Below are 21906 nucleotides of genomic sequence, written 5' to 3'. Positions count from 1 at the left end.
TTAAGAGAGATTAATGATGGGCAAAGTAATGCTACTAGTGAGGTAGAATGAGGGTTTCTTCCTGCAGGGATTGTTTCACATTGAGTTATGCTCGCTAATCATCCCATCCCATTGACTTGAGGTCAGGATTTAGAGCCTTAAGGGGCCAAAAGGAAAGCTGACTAAGGAATATGTACCCAGCTCTATCATGAGTGAACTTCTAAAAATGTCCAATGGACGCCAAGGGCAAGTTCAAAAGCTGATACATTTTCTTGAAATCCCCACTCTTGCCCTCTTTTTTCATTCCGTCTCTCCTTATTGCATTCAGTTAGGAGACCACCTGCATCATTTTTGTGCTGAGGCTGCATCTCTGCAACTTCCCTGCTGTATTGCATAATTAATGCCTCATTAAGGCATGTATGAAAACATATGTGCCAGGATAGGCTTTTCTAATCAAGATGGACTAGATTCCTAAACAGCTGCCCTGTCTCAGAGGGGAAAAGAGGAGGAGGAAGTATGGTGAAGGAAAGACAAAAGTAAAGGAGAGAAAGGTAGGAAAGAGGAAGCTGAGGCAGATTGCTTTTCCGTTTGAGGTGGTGTGTGGGTGCCTAATGAACCTCACTGGTAGAACTGAAGCATATAAGTGTTTTGGCCAAGTGCAATGATTATAAAAATGAACTAGAGCAAAGGCACTGTCAAGGCTTCATGAGCAGTTACAGAGTAGATGGATATTGGGTCTCAAGGAAAATCAAAGTAACATACTTATTTTTGCTAACTGACTTTTTTCTTTTTTTTAAACTGATTTCAGCATTAATTGGTAAACATCCTGCAGCAGAATTTACTTCAAAGTTGTCTTTTTCTGTTTACCTAATGATGTCCTTGCAGGTACTGCATCCTTGTTGATCCAGAAGGAGACCCAGGAGAGGACAACAATTAGGGTGCAGGGGATGTAGGTCTGAATGGTAAAGTAGCCCATTCTCCTGCTCAGGTCAAAGAAGACGGTCAGCACCACATAGTCTCCTGGAGAGAGAAAAACAACAGAAGAAGAAAGATAGAGTAAGGGTATGTGGACTTTATGACAAACATAAGGGATATAATTGACTTAATTATTTTAGTAAAAAAAAAAAGAGTGATTTGTCTTGAGTATTGATTTCCAGATCCATCCGAGAAGACAAGGACTAATTAACTAATCGAACAGCGCCCTGCACTGATGTTGAAAAATATGATTTAAGTACGTTTTATCTGACCGTGATAGGCTGTCACCACAGAAACACCAGTCATGGATTAAACAAATTGATACGTCTTGGGCTGATCAATATGCAATGTTGTGTAACCAAAATCTTCACAGCATGTATATGCCCAAGGCAAGTGGAGATCTAAAATGAAACAGAGAGTTTCAGAGAGCTAGAGCCAGACTTGTTTGGACACACACACACACACACACACACACACACACACACACACACACACGCACACACACACACACACACACGTCTCCTGCCAGTAGTTAGCTGGACCATGAACACCAGCATCCAGCTGATGATGAGCCATCCCTGGTCCGGCTGGCTCTCTGACCCCAGCAGATGTTAGGTTTTAAGAGGTTGAGGTTAGCTGAGCCCAGATAGCCCTGACTCTGACAATAAGGATCACCTGGCCTGCCTGTTTAAAATGCATGCTAAGGTCGGATGCACACACACACACACACACACACACACACACACACACACACACACACACACACACACACACACACACACACACACACACACACAGGAATTCTAACATTTGCAAATGAGTGAATCGAACCAGACCAAACAGAAAGGAAGGTTTGAACAAATGCATCACACAAACGTTCCAGTCGCATTCCTGCCAGCCTGACTATGCAGCAATGTTTGCCAATAGCTACTGTCCTCTTGAGTGGCCTAAACGTGTACCTGTCTGTCAGTTTCCCCGGGTTTAATGGCAGTTCACTGCTGGCCTCCAGCTCAGTCAGTTGTCTGCTAATTGATTAACATCGGACTGTTGACGGTGTCGGAAACCTCCCCTGGCTTCTCGCTATGGCTTGTAACATGCAGGGCAAAAAAGTGCTCTCTCTGTCATGTATCTACAGTGTGTATGTGTGTGTGTGTGTGTGTGGTTGTTGTTTTTTAAGCACCCACAGCACATGGAATTCTTTCTGCAGCTGGGGATTGAACAGCTGGCTAATAATTTCCCCCATGCGCACAACACACACTGCAGTTTATTGAAAAACAGCCAACATCTGGGTACTTGTGCGTTAATGAGAAGCAGAGAGGGAAAGAGATGAGACTGTCAGAGTGTATTATGTCAGCGACGATGTGCACTCTGTGTGAGAGTAGGTCCACATAAAGTCTGGACAGTGACCAAGTCTGTGAGATTCATCCCAACATGCGCCTTGGTTCACCCGGCCATTGATGGTATCATTAAATAAACCAAGTGCAATAATCTTGGCAGCACAGCCATAACTGTTCATATCACCATGTGTGTTTTCTGCTGATGCATGCAGGTGCACAGTATATTACAGTGCGCCGCCTTGGTTTGTAGGAGTGCGGGAGACACATGAAGGCTGCTCTCAGGGGTCCCACAGCCCACTATTTTGTTTTTATTAACATTACATTAGCAGAGGCCCAAAACCGAGACCCCTGACAGCTGAAAAACTGCCGGTTAATACACTTATTTCAGCTCGGTCAGCAGCATGAAGCCTCCTCCATATTTCTTCGGACTCTTAATGATAATGGGATTGCCACCACAGGGGTGAGGTCGGCTGGCGAAAGCCCCTCCTGCCTTATGCATCTCTCCGCTAGTTTCATTACGGGGCACGGCACTTGCCAGGAAGACACTTTGAGGAGGTGTTATCGACCAATGCCCTCCATTCTGGCAGGCTGATCTATCTGTATCAGCCTGCCTGCCATTATGACTCTGTAATGCATCAGTTTGTTAATGATTTCCTGATTCCACTCAATGCAAAAGGGTTTTCAGTTCCCTCACTGGTTTAAGTGTCTGGCTGTGATTTCACAACATTACCGAATGGGGAGCAAATAGTGCAGTGCTCCAGATAAACAGTCCCAAAACAATTAGTGGAATATGTGGACATGTTTGATGTTGTTTATTTATATCCAATTGCCCGTTGGAGTAGATCTTAGAGCGTCAAATTCGTATCCGATTCTTCAATCTTTTAAATTATCCTTGATAGCATACGTTTGTGTTTGTAAAACAAGTATACAATCCCGGTTGAAAACGGGTGCAGTCTTTGTGTGGGTTGGGTGGCAGCATGTGTTAATGTGCATTGCTAAGATAGTGTTTCCCATTTTCCCTTGGGTGGTGGGCGACCATGGATGACAGGGGAGGACCAGCACTATGTGAAACAAGAGAGCATTTATATATATATATATATATACAGTATATATATATACAGTATATATTAATAATATTGCCAGACACGTTTAGACACTCTAGATCCAATCAACTTGATCCCCCATTATTGCCAACAGCGTTGCATTTTTTTTCTCCCACACGTGTACATTTTGTTCAAGTTGCACTTTAATGAGCTGCATGGCACGTTAGATGGTGGTTCACACTGCACAACACTCAATGCCTGTGTGTGGGATGAAAGGTCCCTGTTTATTTCTCATACGACTGCAGCTGTGATATCAAAGCACCCGAGACTTCGTGCCTGCATTCATCCTGATGTGAGCCCTCAAACTAACCTTAGCTAGAACTCCCCATCTGTCAACGCCAGCAGATGAGGACGCGTTCACACTCCATCGTCACAGGGTCTATAGAAAGCTCTCTTTGTCAAGGGTGTTACCACTGAGGTCAAATGTAACTATTTAGATCAACGATTAATATAAAGAAGCTTTTAAGCATGCTGCTATGATCTCACAGCCTTTCGCTGTGCATCTAACAACACCCACCTCTCCTGTGATCTACAGGCAGCTGCAGTCCTCAGTCTTTCATAATCAACTTCACGTGCGGATTTCTTCAGTCATAAAAACACACTCAGAGTTCAGATCTCTGTCGAGGCCTTTTCTTTGCTTCTTCATTATCAAAAGTTAAAATTCCTCCAATCCTATCATCTTTCTGCCGCAATTGCATCACAATCAAGTCAATTCGCTGCTTTCTGTTTATATTTCATGAATGACAAATGCTGATGACAGCTGTGTGAAAAATCAACTATGCAGACAAACAGCTCACATCTATTGTTTGTATTAGAAAATGGTTTGAAGTATTTTCATTAGGATCATGCATTTCCTCAGCAAAAGTGATTTACTACAAGCTGATGTAATCTACAAAAAAGCAATAAAAACTTGGCGGGGATGATCATTCATCCAAATTGTGTTGCTTTGTTGTTAAAAGCCGCAGAGACAACACACTCAACAGAATTTAGACACACACGCCCCGGAGGAAAAAAAGAAGAAGATCATTCTTTCAGTATAAGTCTTTTACTGAGGTGGAAATACACATGTTTTATTTTTATTAAAATACAGACATTGTTACATTCTGTATTTGACAGGAGAGTATTGAAGGGAATGTTGATCTAAATGTGGCTGTACATTATTGCAGAACAGCCACAGGGGAATTCATGGGAATGAAACACGGTAATTCAGGATCGCTGACCAGGAGGAGAGAGTAGAAGAAGAAAGAAAAAAAACTGTCACATGAGAATTTCTTTCTGCTGGCAGCCAGGCAGTAAATTGGTGTGAATATGGATGGGCAGGGGAGACCTGAGGCACATGCTGGCCATCCAATGAAGGGAGACGAGCTCGACACATTGCAGGGCTGCTGACAGGCTGTCTCACTGAGCTCCTCTCCTGTCAAGGGTCAACCAAATCAGGGGTGACAGCGGATGTTATTGTGCGTGTGCGTGTGTGTGTTGGTGAGAAAGACAGGAGCTTTGCTAATGACCAGGCTAATGCCATGGCTGTTTGCCAGGGTCACCAATACACACATGTGACATTAACTCACCAGTCCCTGTGACTAAAAGCTATATGCCAGTGAATAACTAGTTACTGTGGTTTTGCATTTTGCCTCCTCAGGCTATTGCAGCTATTCCTGCCCTAAAGCGGGTAGCAAGATGATGTCATGGGAAGGAAAAAAAGAAAAAGCACAGCTTTGCCATGGTGAGTGACTGCGGGAACAGAGCAGCATGATTAAACACCAGACAGGAGACTGCGGTGTTTGATTGCCGTGTTGTTAACATTGTGTTGAATGTGACAAAGACCAATGATTATCCCTCTCACCGACACACTAATAGCTTTCATATTATTGAGAGCACGGCTGTTTATAGGATTTATGACTCGTAGTGAGAATCTGCCAAAACGGTTTTCCTTATTATCATTTGACGTGGAAGATGTTAGGAAAGCATGTTAAAAAATGGAGTATATCTGTGCAGGGGAGGGTAGGGCAGCCCAGATTTGATTGTGATTCAGTGGTGCATATTACCATACAAATGTATAATCAATCTATTTGCCACAACGCATTTACCACACAGACCAGTGGACAGTTCGTCCCTCCGCTCCAGCCACGGCTGCCATCTTTCTGGTGCTACATCTTATTTCAGGTCACAAACAAACATCTTGTCCATTTCTCATCCTCGCCTAAACTGTTTTACCTTCTTGGCAGATATGATGCGACAACTGCATTAGCGAGTTTATTTCCATCACGTCATGTGATAAATAAAAAAAAAAACAGGCCAACACATTCAACTTCTCTCTCAGTCTGTTATCCGTGTTCCAGCTTACCTCGTCTAAAAATGGCTTCATCATTTCTTATTCAGTCACACGCTGAGGAGAGATGCTATTCACATTCATTGCATAAGATCCAACTTCTAAAATGCAACTCTCACTCTCTTTTCTCCCCATGTTTAATATATCACTTTTGTTGTTGTTGTTGTCTTACTTTCTGATTTAACTATTTTGGCCGGGTGACCAGACTTAGCCTCACTGAACAGTCACGACACTGATGGCTAGACCTTCTTGTGCAGATGAGCTGCAGTTCAAACTAAATATTAAGCAAGGGGAGAATAATGTGATGATGTATGTGATGCAGTGAAAGAAAACCAGAGATGAGCACACAAGACCAAAAAGCTGTACCGAGGCCTCTCGGCATGGGGATCCGTTCAGCTATGATGGACAACAAAGATGGCCGAACCGATGACTTTACATATTCAGACAAGCACTCGAGATGGATGGACAATATTTGCCATTGCTCTCAGTCATTTCTTTTTCAGTGGTTTAACACACGAGTGGTTCTCGTGTGTTAAACTCATTTTACATTTGAACCTTTCTTGTTCTACTCTACACACCTGCTGCAGGAGGCTGAACAGAAAAAAAGCTCACTGATTTAAAAAATGACTCGCTATTACAGTATATCTTCCAAGAAAATGTTGTAGTCCTAATGGCACAATGTATTGATCTTTACAATACCAACAATGTGATTGAATTCCAACTTCGACGGATGAGATCAGACAAACGCTGTCTAAGCTAAGACAATCAGTCCCCACTTCATTGGCAATGGCTTCGTGCTATTACAGCTTAGAGTTCTAGACCCCCTGGTTTCAAGCTTTGAAATCGAGTTAATCATATTCAACACACTGAATGAATTGCCCAAAACTACAGCACTGATTTATGCCTCTGCATACTTACACTAAGTAGCATTTTCTTTTAAGTACCTTAATAATCCCAACGCTTTACCAAAACACCACTCCCAGAAAAACAATTGTAAACTTAAATAATTTGATATTTTCAGTGCAATAAGGCTCATATGCAAATGTTCACTTTGTGCTCCTGAATAGTTTCATTGACATTTCTAAATCCAAGCTGAGATGACATGTCACATTTGCCAGACGTACTGGAAACAGGTCTCTGATATAATATAGTATCTGTGACATGTATTAGCATAAAATGCACAGATATAATATAATAATGAATAATAGGTTATATATTTTTTTTCAGTGTCATTATGATTTATGGGAAACTCATTCTGCTGTTATTGCAATTCTGAGATTTATGCTCATATGCCATGTACTAGCCAGCCAGACACAAGATGTTCCATAACTATCTCCTTATTTATTATAGCTAATTACTTTGAATACTTAGATGCAGAATATTACGCAAGGCCAATAAGCTGAGTGAGGCGATCATTGAGGACCGAAGTTTACAACAGTTAATTGAGTGATGGGGTTTTGGCCCAGGAACAATTGCTCCGCAGAGTGGCATTAATTTGAAGGCTTTTTGGCCTCTAATCCAGCTCTGTCTGTGTCAACAGGGTACAGAGAAGAGACTGTTACTGTTATTTTTGTGTGTGCATGCAGATGCGAGCAATACACATATAAACTCCATTTAGGCTGTAGTAAAAGCTGGTGCGATGTAGGATTTTAAAAAGTACCTCATTCTACACATCTCTCAAAAACATTTACCTTCTTATTCCACTTTACAGTCACACTGTTAACAGAAATACTGTGTACTTTCTAAGAGCTACACACTAGCTACTATGTACTCCTGCTGTTCAGGTACTTGTGTATTGTTGTTGCCCTTGAGTATGAGTTATACATCTAGGCTTGTATTATATGTTCAAGTGGTGGAGTTGAACTGAGTACGTACATCAAATACTATATTAAGGACAATTCTAAGGGACTTCACTCTGCACTGCACATTTCACAAGAACATGTTGCATTTTTTACTTATCTAGATTTATTTGAAAGCTACAGTTTCTTGTTACTTTTATTTTACATTACACTTATATGATCAGTTAATAAAATATAATGTATCATTATAAATCATATTTCCAAAAGTATGTAAATTAGTTAAATCCGCTCTGGCTCCATCTTCAACAACAATACAATATTGTTCATACAATAAGCTACAAATAAAACTAAAACAACAACGTACAATATATAATAATACTAATATAACTATAGAAAATCTTCCGTACCTTTCATTATATTGCTTTAATAACATGTTTAAGACAGACTTGTTATTGAAAGCATTCAATATTGTGGTGCACAGTTTAGGGTACGAACAATTATTTCCATCATCAATTAATTTGTCCCTTCATTTTCTCAATTCATTGTTTTGTGCATAACATTTCAGAAAGATGTGAAAAATGACTACCACAATGTTGCAGAGCTCGCTGACACATTTGCATTGCTTGTCTCGTCTGAAAAAAGTTTGAATCTTAGCCTAAAATCAAACAACCTATTATACAAATGGGGTACTACAGATGGAATACTGGAAGTCGTTGTATAACATTATTATCCAAAGTAGTAGCATGAGAAGCAGTGTGAATATATGCAGCAGTTATAGCAGTAGCAGCCAATGTGGTTGCAGTAGCAGCAGGAGAACATTTGTCCAAGCATCCAATAGAACATTTAATCATGAATTACAGTACATGTGTGACTATCTCCCCTCCTGCACCTTCAGGCTTACAGAGTCTCTCCCTCTCCTCTTGTCAGAATCAAAGTCCAACCCCATCAACCCCTTCAGTGCTTCACACTGCGAGCAAGTTTAAAAATGACAGCTGCACCAGCAGAAGTCAAGGATGACACCAACAGCTTTGACCTGTTTTGGTATTGGCTGAACATCCACTCCTTTTCTCTTTGTCTCTTCTCATCTTGGATCTCTCTCCGCCCCATGACCTCCATTTTTGCCAACGGCATTTCAACCGAAAAACAGCAACCAACACAACCTCACTTATTTACGTCCACTTGACGTCCCCGTCCACCCCTCTCTCTCCCTCTCTCTCTCTCTCTCTTTCTCTCTCTCTCTCTTTCTTGCAATTTAGATGACTCATTCTGCAGTCAAAGTATTTCAGCGTCCTAGTTTATCACTTTTAACATGTTGCAACTACCGTTGTGCTGTGGAAGACTTTGGTGTCCTTTAAGTGGATGAAAAAGTATACATAATGAAGACAGTTATATTCACATATTGGTGGAGGGGGTTACAGTACAAAAGAAGTAAGTTGCATGAGTAGAGGACTGAGTTGCCTTTGACACTGAATATTATTCTATTTCCCGACCTTCAATCACCGTCTTTAATCCATATTCCTGTGAGCTTTACGTTATGTCCTAAAAAAAGAACAGACATCTATTAAGAGTACAGAGCACTGGCAATCTAACATACCACAAAGACAAAAACGTAATCTATTTCACTAAATCTGTGCTCCTCTGCTGTGCACCACAGGCCTTCTTTTAAATGCAGGGGGTGGTCGATGGAGAGGAAAACCAAAGCTTTACTTTCCCAAGGCAATCTCTTCTCTTATGGCATATCACTATTCTCTGTTTCCAGGTTTTAATTACGAGCTTATTAGCCTGCCAAATGAGAGCGAGAGAGAGAGCTAGAGAGAGAGAGAGGAGGGGGAAATTGTAAAAAATAGGACACAGGAATACACAGGCAGCTAAATAAAACCCATCTCTTTTGCAAGAGTGAGCAGAGAAGGGAGAAGGAAGATGGTGGGGGTATAGAGCAGAAACTTGTAAATGTGAATACTGTTAGTGTATGGGGCGGGTTAGGAGGATGTGCGTGTGGAAGATAGGAGAAGGAATGGGGAGGAGTTTAAATTGGTATTTAACTTCACAAAAGGAGGATTCTGGCTGAGTCAGAGCGTTTTACCTCCCACTCACGAGAGAGAGAGAGAGAGAGAGAGAGAGAGAGAGAGAGAGCAACAGAGATGCACTGTGGCTAATGGATTGTTTCAGCGCTTCTTAACCTTTTTCCTTGAGCAAAAATGGAGTGACGTGCAACGTTTTATTTGTTTTATTTGTTTTCATATCCAGCATAAAGTCAAAGTATTCTGCACGACCTGCGTCGTCTTTTCATTTTTACGACTGATTTAATAATTTCTCAAAAGTTGTACAGCCCATAGGTGAATTTAATGCTTAAATTGTATCATTCACAATGGAGGATTAGAAACAAATACTTGACATAAACATCAAGGTAGAGTCATATTTTTTTACATTTCCCTGCTTTGTATTCATTTGCATATTCCTCAATCTCATATTGCATCTCCTTTTTCCTAGAATGAAGCGTTACTCATCAAGACAATGTATGACCTGGAAACTGGAATACTTTTGCACAATATGCTGGAGCTTTCACATGTGTTTTATTGGATCAGGGATGTAATGTCTCTGAAACAATACAAAAATAAATCCAAAAAGATTTTATTGCTTTTTGTCTTCCTCCATCATCTCTTGATTAAACCAGGCAGGTGGTGACAAGCATCCTTGCCTCGGTGGCATCATTTCAAGAAATTGTATAACATTTTCCCTTTAATTTGCTTAGAATTCCTGCTATTGAACTCATACTCATACTCAACTCACATGTCCGTTGCCACACCACCGTCGAGGGATTTCGCAAACCTCCTGACACCAAGACAATATTGTCACATGTTTGTTTCACCTCTCTTTTAAGTTGATTTATTTGGCATTGCAATAGCAACGCATAATAACATTGATGAAACCCATTTTATCATTACATACTCCTGCCGACAACACTGACATGTTATCCGCGGATCCAACGTCAATGGTTTTCTTCTTCTGGGGACCATTTATAAAATATATGGACCCACAAAATGTGACATCAAAAAGGAAGTGGAGGACACGGTGTCGCAGCAGAACTGGAACTATTCTAGTTGTGTGTAAGAGTGCGTTTATGTAGCTGAGGAATCAATTAAGGTCTAAGTCCCCATTCGCAGCAGAGAACCTAAAGATGCACTCTGCCATGCTATAAGGGAAATCCTTTGGCGAGTCAGAGAGTGAGTGTGCATACATGAGTGTGTTTATATAAATAAACACACACACACACACACCGTGTGCATGGGTGTCCCTGTGTTTGTTTGGCCGACTGTCTTCCTCTCGCTGGGCCACTTCCGTTCAACCACAATGCCTCCAGATTCGCCCCATCAACGAATCATCTGCAAACTGTGGAGCTCCGTAATCTGGAGAGGGCCACTGATGTATCCCTGGGCGTTCTCCACTCAAACTGAATCACACAGGCGGCCGCACACAGACAACAGGGCAGCACGGCATGGCTTTTGGAAGGTCACTCTAAGAATAGCTTTCAATACGTACAAAAAATAAAAGACTTGTATCCAGTGGAGAGCGCACACTGAAATGTGCATGCAGCCAAATGGACACAGCATTAATTCATGGACACAGGCGCGGACCAAAGCACTCTGAATACTGTCAAACACCCAGATATGTACTGCTGGCTGATGCACATAGCGTACATCTGTGCTCAGCTAAAACAACAACAAATTAAGCACACGTCATGTTTAAACCATCCCACAATTCACTGCAGAGAAAAGTAAGGCTAGTAACAGAACAATAAAGAGAATGGCATTGATTCCCGTTATGCTCAAAAGGAAAAGCTTCTTGGCAATCTAAGCAGTGATTTTTCTAAGCTCATTGGTTCCTCTAATGTGCCGGGAAGATGGTAAACAACCTCAGAGAGGTAGTATTTGATAGTTATTGTAAAAGCACCACACAGGCTACATTAATCAGACATGAGACAAAATGACTAATCACCCATTTCTTGATAAAAACAAATCAGTCATTCATTTTGGTTTGCCCCTCACAATGCATGTCCTTTGACCTCCTCGCTATTAATGTAACCGCACTGCTTTTGTTGGATCCATTGGTGTTCAAGGTGTGATAAAAATATAAACATTAGCTTTGTTAAGCTCTGATTGTGTGTTAGTAAACTCAAGTCACTACATTTATTGTACAGTATATTACCGACCAGCAGTGAACTGCTTATAGTGATCACGGTTACAGTGAAAAACCAATTATATGGCTCAAAAAGCTTGGGCATAGTCTTTCCTAAACAAATGGGGTTTACCAATACAGCTCGATAGACGCCCATGGGGGTCTGCACCTCTTGTTCTCTCGTGTTCAAGTAGTTGTATGAACCCCAAATGAGTTCTAATACTTGTGTTATACTTGAGAAAATGCCTTCTCGAGTGGTCCCCGGGTTTTTCAAACTGTATGGTTCAGGGAATCGGAATCTGCAACGTAAATCACAATACAACAAAGCATTGGTATGTTAGGAAGGAGTTTCAGTCAAAAAACTGTGTTGTTCGGTTAAAAAATGGAAAAATGACTTATTTTATGGCAACACATTGGCCAATTTGGGCATGCTGGGAACTGAAATGTTCATCAGCTTCTGCACTTGCTGTATGACGTGGTTTTAGAAATGTGGGCCGACCAGAAAGGAAGGATTCAGAAGAGTTCGCCGGCAAAAGAAAAAAAAAGACTCCAGCCGTTTGGTGACTTTAAAGGTACTAATTGGGGGGTTATAATAAGGTTGATTGCTTTGTTAGACTCCCACAGGCCTGTAGGGTTACGGAAATGTGTGTTTTATTGAAATCCGACTTTGATGCTTATAAGGATAATCCCAGTAAGATTTTTAGATTTAGAGTCTACTGTAATTCTTTTTTTTTACTCAACTTCAATGACACCTTCCCATCTGCTTCTGGTTGGCTAACTGAGGCGGAGTGTCACTTCCCAAATCATGGTGGGACAAAGAAAATAATTTCCTCGCATAAAGAAATGTAGTTTCCTCAAAGCCTGCCAAAAACAAGCCCCTGAGATGCAGCAAGGAAACTTGGTGTTCCTCAGTGTAGTCTACTGAAACAATGAGAAACAGTTATGGCTGCTCTTGATGGGGACAGAAAAGAATTGCACAAGGGCAAAGCCCCTGAGGATGAAGCTGCCCTCATCAAGTGGTTTGATAATGCCCGGTCAGGTAATGTCTTCTTGAGCAGGCCCTTGGTGAGTAACAATACAGGAACTTAAAAAGCATTCAATAACATTTGGTAAATAGCAACAATGGCTGTTTCATTACTTTATATTCATGAGTACAAGTTTATATACAAGTTGGCTACCCCTGCTCTAGGGTTTCCCGCTAACAACACTCCTTCAGACAAAATGAGAAAATGCAGTAGTCGACACAGCGGCATTAGTCAATTTAACAACAACCACAAAGATGAGTGTTTGTCCTAAAAAAAAACAACAACAATTGTTGCACCGTTCACACTAAGACGAAGATGGAAAATGAGCAAACAAAGCTATATGAAGGTAATTTAAGAAATGTATTTGATAGACAATTCCAGAAGACAAGATACAAGTTTATATAATGTTGCTAGTGTAGTTACTGAGACATAAGCCCCAAAAGTATAACCTCAGATGCAGTAAATCCACACATTTTGAGCCGCACATCTCGACACACTTGACCTCTGTAAACTGGCAAAGTGGATTCTGTTTTTCAATTTTCCTTTGCAGGACCAATAAAATGCCACAACTACCACCCCTTTCCATTTTATTCCTGACACCCCTCTATGATTTGTCCGCTGCTGCTCTTCGCCGGCGTTCTCTTTTTTTTCTCTTCTCTCTGTCCTTGTCTGCACTATGATGTTCATCCCTGAACTCCAGCCTGGCAGATGGGTGAGAACACAGCTCCCAGCACCAAGCTTAACCCGGCCACTGAGGGGTTAACGTACCAGCTACGTTAGCTCTGCATCCAGTGCTTTGGCTGTCTTACCTTCAAAATTGTCTGTATCTCTTTTTCTTCTATTCTGTCCACTGGCATCCTTTCAAGGGTCCTTGCTTGTCACAAGCAGGAGTGAATGTTTTTTCTTTTCTTTTCTTTTCTTCATGCAATTGTGTACGGGCATCCAAATGTGTGCGTTGTGTGTGTGTGAGTGTCTGTGTTTGTAAATGCAGGTATGAGCTTCCAGGTAATACAGGTGGCGCTGATGTGAAGTGACATGTTGAGAGACCAGGCCTTTGGACACTGGCTGAGGAACAAAATAAAAACAGACAGAGCCTTTACAAACAGCTACAACACAACTGGATGAGAGCAGCAAATGGCATGTCACCGCCCCAGCCCATTTTAATTGCAATATCACTCAATCGTTCTTTAATCATGCATCACATTTTATTAAAAAAAAAAGAAGAAAAAAAGATACTCAGAGTACGAGCATAGATTCCTTAATGCGGGAGTAGTCTTTTTGTCCAAGTGGAGCCTGGGAGAGACTGGCTTGTCTCACGGAATGAGAAGGAATCTCTTCCTCTGACTATTTGCTGCAGTCTTCATTGCCGGGATGTGGCCAATTCACACTGCCTGCTTGTCTGCTTAGCTTACCATTATGTGTCCCTCTGTTGCCTCACCTGACCCATTTCAATTCAGTTTCACTGATGATGATTCAGCAGAGTGCTTCGAGTGGAATACTGTGCAAAAGAAGATTATTTTTAAAGAATATCCGTAACTAACTATATCCTTCTGGACAAAGAACCCTTAGCTGAGAGGGATTCAGTGTCTTGCTAGTGGACAACGCAGTATTGTACACACCATCAGATGCTGAATGAGTGCCTAAGCCCAGGGCTGTCTGGTTGAAGGACAGTCTCCCCGACTCCCGACTCTATAGACTCTAGGGCAGGGGTCACCAACCTTTTTGAAACCAAGAGCTACTTCAAGGGTACAACATAATACGAAGGGCTACTTGTTTGATACAAACTTCCTGAATAACAAAGTTGCACAGATCACCTTTTAATAATAATAGTAATAATACATGTAAAGTGACTGTCTGATCACAAATCAATATTAATTATTCCTCACAAAAATTATTAACAATTTCCCCAACAATAATGGTAGGAAACGGATATATCTAAACATGAAACATTTATTTCTGTTAATCTGTTTCAACATTTGAAAGGTATCACATTTGAGGTATCACATCTCTGATAATTTTGTAAATATATTTGACAGTTTTATATGAAGCACATATGAATCATTTTGTTCAAAATCACACTAGTTATATTTCTTTTTACAAATGATCACGTCTAACATTTTTTGGGAAATCAATAACTTTCATATCTAACTACTATCTTTGAAACATTTAACAAATCATGCACTCTGTCTGTACAAATGATCAGTTATGTAAGATTTAAATAAAACAAATCAACTCTTGTGAATCATATTACATTAATACTAATCAACTCTGTAGCATTTTAAACAAATCATAACATCTATTATACTTTTTGAACAAATTAGTCTGTAGACTAGTCACTGACACTATTTTCTAACGGTACCTTTTTCTCCACGAAGAACCTCTTCACTCCGTTGCAGATGTCAATTCCCCTCGTTGTTGTCTTCAGGGGGAGAAGTGTCAGAACTTCTTCTTTTGTGGTGAAATCATCAAACACCATCCTGATAAACATCATCAGCTGAGCTTTACTGGTGCTGTCCACGGACTCGTCACACTGGATTGCTAAACCATCTGCACTCAGGCAGATCCCCGTCCAGTTGCTCCGTCAGGTTTTCGGATAGAGCCGACACTCTTCTAGCCATCGTACTTGCCCCCAGTTGGACATCGGAGAGAGTGGCGATGGCATCGGGACCATTCTTCTCGTCTTTAAAAACAGTGTTTGCAATGATCATCATTGCTTCTTCCAAGAACTCCCCGTCAGAAAAGGCTTTCTTGCTCTTTATAAAAAAATGTGCAGCTCTAAACGAAGCTTCAGTTGCTTTTTTTGATTTTACCACCGGCCTCTTGAAAAAAGACTGTTGTTTTCCCAAAGCTGCCTTTAAGTCACAGGCTTTTTCGGTCCGTAATGCGCTGCCCGGTGGGTAGTTAGCTTTGAAGCTCTTGTGATACGTACCGAAGTGTCTCTCAACATTGTGCCGCTTCGCCGTCGCAACAGTTGCCCCGCAAATGAGAGACACACATTTTCTTTCACTGTTGTAAAAAAGAACTCTTCCTCCCAATCATCGTGAAAATTATAAGATTTCTTTCGCTTTTCTGCCATGTTTTCTTTTGTTTCAAGGGTAAAAAACGCATCTAGCTGACCATCGTAGCTCCGCCCTCTTCCTTCTCTGACTAAGATGGTGGTTTGACATGTGCACAATATTGAACTTTGACTTCAGAAATGGTCAGAGTTCATATATACAGAAAATATATTTGTTTTTAAAATGTTATATTAAATATTGTCATTTTAAAATCTACATTTACTAATGGAAGCGTTATTTTGACGAAGCTCAATAAAAAATGGACAAAAGTAGCTTCTGATGATACAGCATATTATGGAATATTTCTAGATTTCCAGCATACCTTTCGAGGGTGCTACCCACTGCTGGGTGATTATGAGGCCCTAACTGACTGCTTTTTGAGACAGATGTTGTGTTCATGAATCTTGAAGCAGGTCAGATACCCAAACTGACTGCAAAATGAGACAAGAGGTCTCTCAGCCACAGCCAAGGTTCTCTGCTCTGACAAGAGACCAGATGGCTGTTTGTGGAAATAACAAACCAGATAAGAGAGGGAGAGTCAGAGGACGCTGCAAATTCTCCACTACAGCTCAGCCTCCTACACAGATTGCCTTTTCATGTTGTCACTTCAAAATGTTGTGATTGAAACAGAAGGAAAATGTAAGAGCATGTTGTTTATTATTTTTTATATATATATTTTTCAAATCAACTTACACCAGGGTTTTTACAACGCACATGCACTGTGTAAAGGGTATGCTCTAGCATTATGTGTCAGTGACACTTTGTTGAACTGTGGCGAATTACAGAACGATTGGGTGAGTTCAGTTATTCCCATGGCTACTGCGTGTGCGAGGGCATACAAGCATATTTCTGTGTATCTCTGATGGAGCTTGGTTTGTCAGCCCTCGGGAGGCAAATTTAAAGGAATTTCTTTAGTTGTCCGCCTAAATTAAGTATCGGTTGAACAATAATCATTTATGAAATACGTTGGGTGTTTTTCCATTTGAAACACTGACATAAGGCTTCCTCTCTGGAGCAAACGCAAAGAGAAGTGAGGAGGAAATTTGGGGCTGAGGCCCAAACATACTCAATAATGGGTGGACTTTTATTGTGGAGAATTTATTGGAAAATGTGTTTATCAACACATCTTTCTGCAGCCTTGTTGGTGGCTATTGTTCAATAAAACAATTAAACTGATACTGCAGGGAGAAAATTAAAAATTTTACTGGGAAAAAATGTATGGGAAATAAAATGTGTTTATCCACTGTTGTACAGCCATTTTATTAGACAGGGAATAATAACAGGGAATTAAAGTCGCATTGAAAAGACAAGTGTGACCAGGGCCTGCAATTCCACATGTCTGATACAACTATTTTTGTTGACACACTTCAAATAATGAACTACATTGTAGGCCTCTAAAATCTGTTATCGGCAATGCATTATCTTCCTATATCTTTAGAGTGTGTATGTTTCAAAATTGTACTGAGATCAAACTCAAAACTGTTGTTTTTTCACTGATTTTCTACTTTTTCTACTTCTGTGTAGCTAAAGTATGTGTTTCTCACAAGGCAGACTGGGCTTTTATTATGACAGGTAAGCAGTATACTAAATGACTAGCTGATGAGCTGCAAATGAAATGCAAGAATAACAACCTTACTGTCACATGTCTGAAACAAAGACTTTACTTTCTGTAGCCTTCCAGCCTGTAGCACATTCTAAACAGATGGAGTACGGCCAAAACACATCCATTCCTCCTGATCAATTCTCGCTGAATAGAAAGACGATGATAAATTGATCATCTCATAAAAAGGAGATTAAATTGGAGATAAAGAAAGAAAAGCTGTTTCCCTATTATCACCATTGTTTTATTATCATCTCTAAATTTGCAAGTTTACATGAATAAATGCAGAAATGGATTTATTTATTTCCAAGATATTAAACAGTAGGATTCATGAGGGGATGTATTACTTGTACATATATATAATAGACCCGTATTTCCATCACCAGTTCCTCTGGATAATGCAGCTCATCTAATGAACATGAACTCACCTCTGGCCAAAGTTAATCTCTGCAGGGAGGATTTCTTTGAGTCACACCACAGACAAGCCTAATCAATTCCTTGAAGAGCATTACATACATTATTTACCGATACCTCATGAATATAAACAAGCATGCGTGCAAACATAGTGGCCATCTTCAAAAACATCAACACTGCCAGAGAAAAGCAACTGTTTTTCCTCAAGAAAGTCTTCATATTATTGCATTCATTCTGAATTAATTACATTTTTGGTGAAATTAATTGCGTTAGCTAGATAAATTGAATTGAAATGAATAGTTAAAACATTTATAAATATTTTGGAGTAGCGGCCACAAACTGTACTGTCGGTCACATTGCCCTCTGGCTCAGAAATCATTAAATATACACTCTTAATGACAGAAGTGGTAACAAAACTAAGAATATTTTACAGTCCCTAAGGTACAGTATGTAATCAAAAGCCACTGAGAAGATAGACAAGACATGTACAAACGTTACCTTGCACGTTGTATGAAAAGTGCACAGAGGGTATGTATTGTAAGAAAAATACATCCCACTACGCCAGCAGCATCTGTCTGCCCATCCCACAGGGTAGTAATATATGTAGTAGTTTGCCATTATGGATTTTACTTGAAAAAAGTGTGAACTAAAAGTGGATAAATGGCCATGTTGTAACCTCTAGCAACAGACGCAAACCAGATCAGTCTTTGGAACAACAGTGATTGTTTACAGATCAGACTTGGAAGAGGAAGGGCAATTTTGAGAGAGTCAGAGACTTTATTTCACAAAGCGTTTAGAGTCACCGGCATGCATGACTGAGCCTGATAATAATAATGGCTTTCATATTTTCATGAATGAAATTCGACCATATCATCACATTACGGTGACGCTGCCTGCACGCTCCTGCCTCCATCAGATTAAATAAATAATGCCCAACATGAACGTTGTGTCATGCAGCACCCATGGATCAATACATCATTTCTGTCACACAAGCAATGTGTCACTGGCAAATAATGTGTATATTCAGTCAGTCTTTACTGAATGAGTATGATTTTTGTCATACACATTTTATGTTCTTACCTGAGACAGTCCTGACGATCTCAGAGGTGTTTCTCAGGCCCACAAAGGAGAACTGGTAGAGCCTCCAGGAGCGAATGTCCCCAACCTCAACTGAGTTTCTTTTCCACTTGTAAACAATCTCCTCCCTGGGGTAGCCATCTGAACAGGAAAGAACACAGTTCAATGGAGCTGTGTCAGAAGCTTGGTGCCGAAATGACACAATGTAATCCGAAGACTAACATTCCTTCCTTAAGACTTGACTCCTTTGATGAGCTCTCTCTGCATTATAAAACAATGTGTTTGAAAACTGTTCAAAATAAAACAAAAGCACAGAGCACAGTCTGTTCTATTTTAGAGTGTTCCATCCTGACAAAGTCAGTATTCTTGGAGGGGGAAGTGTTTCATGAAAGAATCCTCATATAACAGACTCCTGACAAAATATGCAGTCCATCTGTGGAGTGAAAAATGGAAAGCTGGAACACTCAGCTGACTTAAAAGCAAAAATCACAAAATTGATGCGCGTCTGTCTGTGACTTGGATTACAGTAAATTGTATTACATCAAGAGGGTGCTCTCTGATTGTGAGAATTACAATAACAATCCTACTAATGCTAATTCACTTGGACAATGTAGATTCATTAACATAATCAAATGTTCTTTCTTAGTATTGAATGCATGGCTGGTATCCAAATTTGGATTAAAAACACATTGTTACGCTTATATAAACTAATAGTACATTCAATTTGGAACTGCAGCTCCTTATCATGTGACGGTTGTCGTCAGTCTAGATATGAGCGGTGTGCAGCCGCCAACGGAGTGGCTTGAATAATGCACATGAAGCTTCCCCAGTTCGAACTTTAAATGGCTTCATTACTAAAGTGCTCTCAGGCATCCAGTAATGCTAAACCACAGAGGAGATGGGGATGGAAGAATCTGCCCATTTGCCACATTACAGACAGGCGGACGGACAGTCTGCTCCTTCACTGGCAATGCATCCAGGACCATTATTGATTCAGTGTCCTTTTGGTAAGCTAGAATCATAATGCTCCTGGAGCTCAATACTGTGAATTCACTTTCAGCAAAATTAAATGATATGGAGCATCCTCTGTATCTGTATCCTCTGTATATGTCATCTGCCATCCAAAACCGCTGCAAAAGAGTTTCAGGCACTGGGAAATCTACAATGCTGCGTGGCACGTGTTGAGAAAATATGCCCGCGTGATACGTTGCTGAACACTGCTCAGTGCTCCGCCTGCTGCCTCTGAGATTGAGCTCATGTACTGTACATCAAGCGATTTTCAAAGTTCTGAAAACATCCATGGCTTTCATCAAATTTAAATGAATGCTTCTGTTCCATTTTTAGGCCTGCTACCCCTCTGCTTTCTCTTTCTTGTTGCTCTGGAGCTATTTAGGAAGCATTCTCTCTGGGGAATATCCCATGGTGCATCTCTCTGTAGATCCATAGCAGCCTCATTAGCATAATTTACCCCCCATCCGCTGCTCACTTGGGGAGGGGGGGCTGACTCATTTGGACTTTTTGAAATGTTTTTTAGAACAGTATTGACAAAGTGAAGGGAAATCAATCAGTACTTAGCCCTTGGTCAAGTTGGCAATACATCATAAATTATTCAATCCCCTTGATGAATGCCAGTATATACTATGACTGATTGAATTGAACAATGAGTTCAACAAATGTTTTTCTTCAAACATAATATAGTGTAACACATAACTACATCAGTTATATTACAGACCTCTTTGAAGAGAAAGAACGCAATTTAGCTGGCAAAGACATGCTGTAGATAGTTTACATGCATACATTAATCTGTGAACCGTAAATACACATGGCGAGGCCTAAAATAAATGATTTGCCTGTTGCATAATAATTCCTTAAATTATGTCTTTGTTCGGCTCATATGTTGCTCGTACACGGGCACAGCGTGCGTGTGTTTGAGATGAAACAGAGGAAGAGGTAAAACAGTAGGGGATCAGCATATGGCCAAACTTACAGCTTGAGAACTCCAGGGGACATGAGTGCTCATCCATTGGGAAGTTGTTCAGTTTAAGCTGGCACTCGGCATCGATGGTTAATCTGCAGAAATACAATATTTGGATCCACTGACTCAGAAATGTAAATGTAAAAAAATGAAATATGTATATATACACGTGCATTTTTATAATTACACAAACAAATAGTTTAAATTTAACAGGGTGTTGGGAACATCTGAACTACACCCCTATCCACATATTAACAACAACTATTCACAGCAACACACATGTCTCTTCTTTTTCACACTTGAGGGTGTTTGAAGGCAAAGTCATTAAACTTCCCCTTAATGAGAGAATGACCTTAAATGACTTTACCCATCCATGCACCCACTATTGCCATGTATCATTGTCCTCCCAATCACAGCGGTCATCCTAATTAACCAGTGGTTAAATTCAGAGTTCCTTAACAAATTAATGAAGTGGAGGGGTAGTGTTCGTTCTGCATAGCAGAACATCCATCACAGCTTTATTAAGTCCAGAAAGGTTCACTTTCTCTCTTATTATCACTGATGATATATTGTGGTGTCAGTATAAAGGTCCGCTCTATTTATGATGGCATGCAAAACATGATAATAACCACAATTTATATTTCCCCTTGGATCTATCCTCCTGTTTTACACGTTTCACATGTTCGCTTGTTAGCTTCATGTGTTTTACACTCATAACTAGTATGCAGCCAGTCTGTTATTACTAATATATTAGTCCAGTCAATCGCTCTGCAGGCAAGATCGCACCGTTAAATAATAAAGAAATTCCTATATTTAGCAATATATTTATATTTTCTTTAGAAACTTCCCACAGATTTCTGAAACTCAAACCATAATATGGCAATGTAAAATGTTCAAACCATATACTGTGTAGAAGTGTCAAAAGACTTTTGTTTAGGGTGAAGCAGCAGTTACAGTTTTCCTTTGTCACAAATAACTTCCTGCCTATTCAGTCAGATAGATTTCACTTACGCTGATAAAGAAGTAATGCTGAAATTTAAAATTGCCCAAGGCCTGTTCAG

General features: G+C 40.3%; 1 protein-coding gene across 1 annotated transcript in view; it reads right to left on the bottom strand.

Annotated features, from left to right (window-relative positions):
• Nucleotides 1-21906, bottom strand: part of gabrg2 (gamma-aminobutyric acid type A receptor subunit gamma2) — a gene marked incomplete at its 3' end in the record, with an annotated part of 50527 nt that overhangs the window by 6250 nt on the left and 22371 nt on the right. Inside the window, exons 5-7 of the mRNA XM_079235894.1 lie at nucleotides 20858-20940; nucleotides 18874-19011; nucleotides 847-999 (exon numbers count right to left, since the gene is read on the bottom strand). Coding sequence (XP_079092020.1) covers nucleotides 847-999; nucleotides 18874-19011; nucleotides 20858-20940 — 374 coding nt within the window. The remainder of the gene's footprint in view (nucleotides 1-846; nucleotides 1000-18873; nucleotides 19012-20857; nucleotides 20941-21906) is intronic.

This window comes from Taurulus bubalis (assembly GCF_910589615.1).
Source record: "Taurulus bubalis genome assembly, chromosome: 2".
Taxonomy (NCBI): domain Eukaryota; kingdom Metazoa; phylum Chordata; class Actinopteri; order Perciformes; family Cottidae; genus Taurulus; species Taurulus bubalis.
The sequence above is the reverse complement of the archived record's forward strand: the minus strand, read 5'-3'. Positions and strand labels throughout refer to the sequence as shown.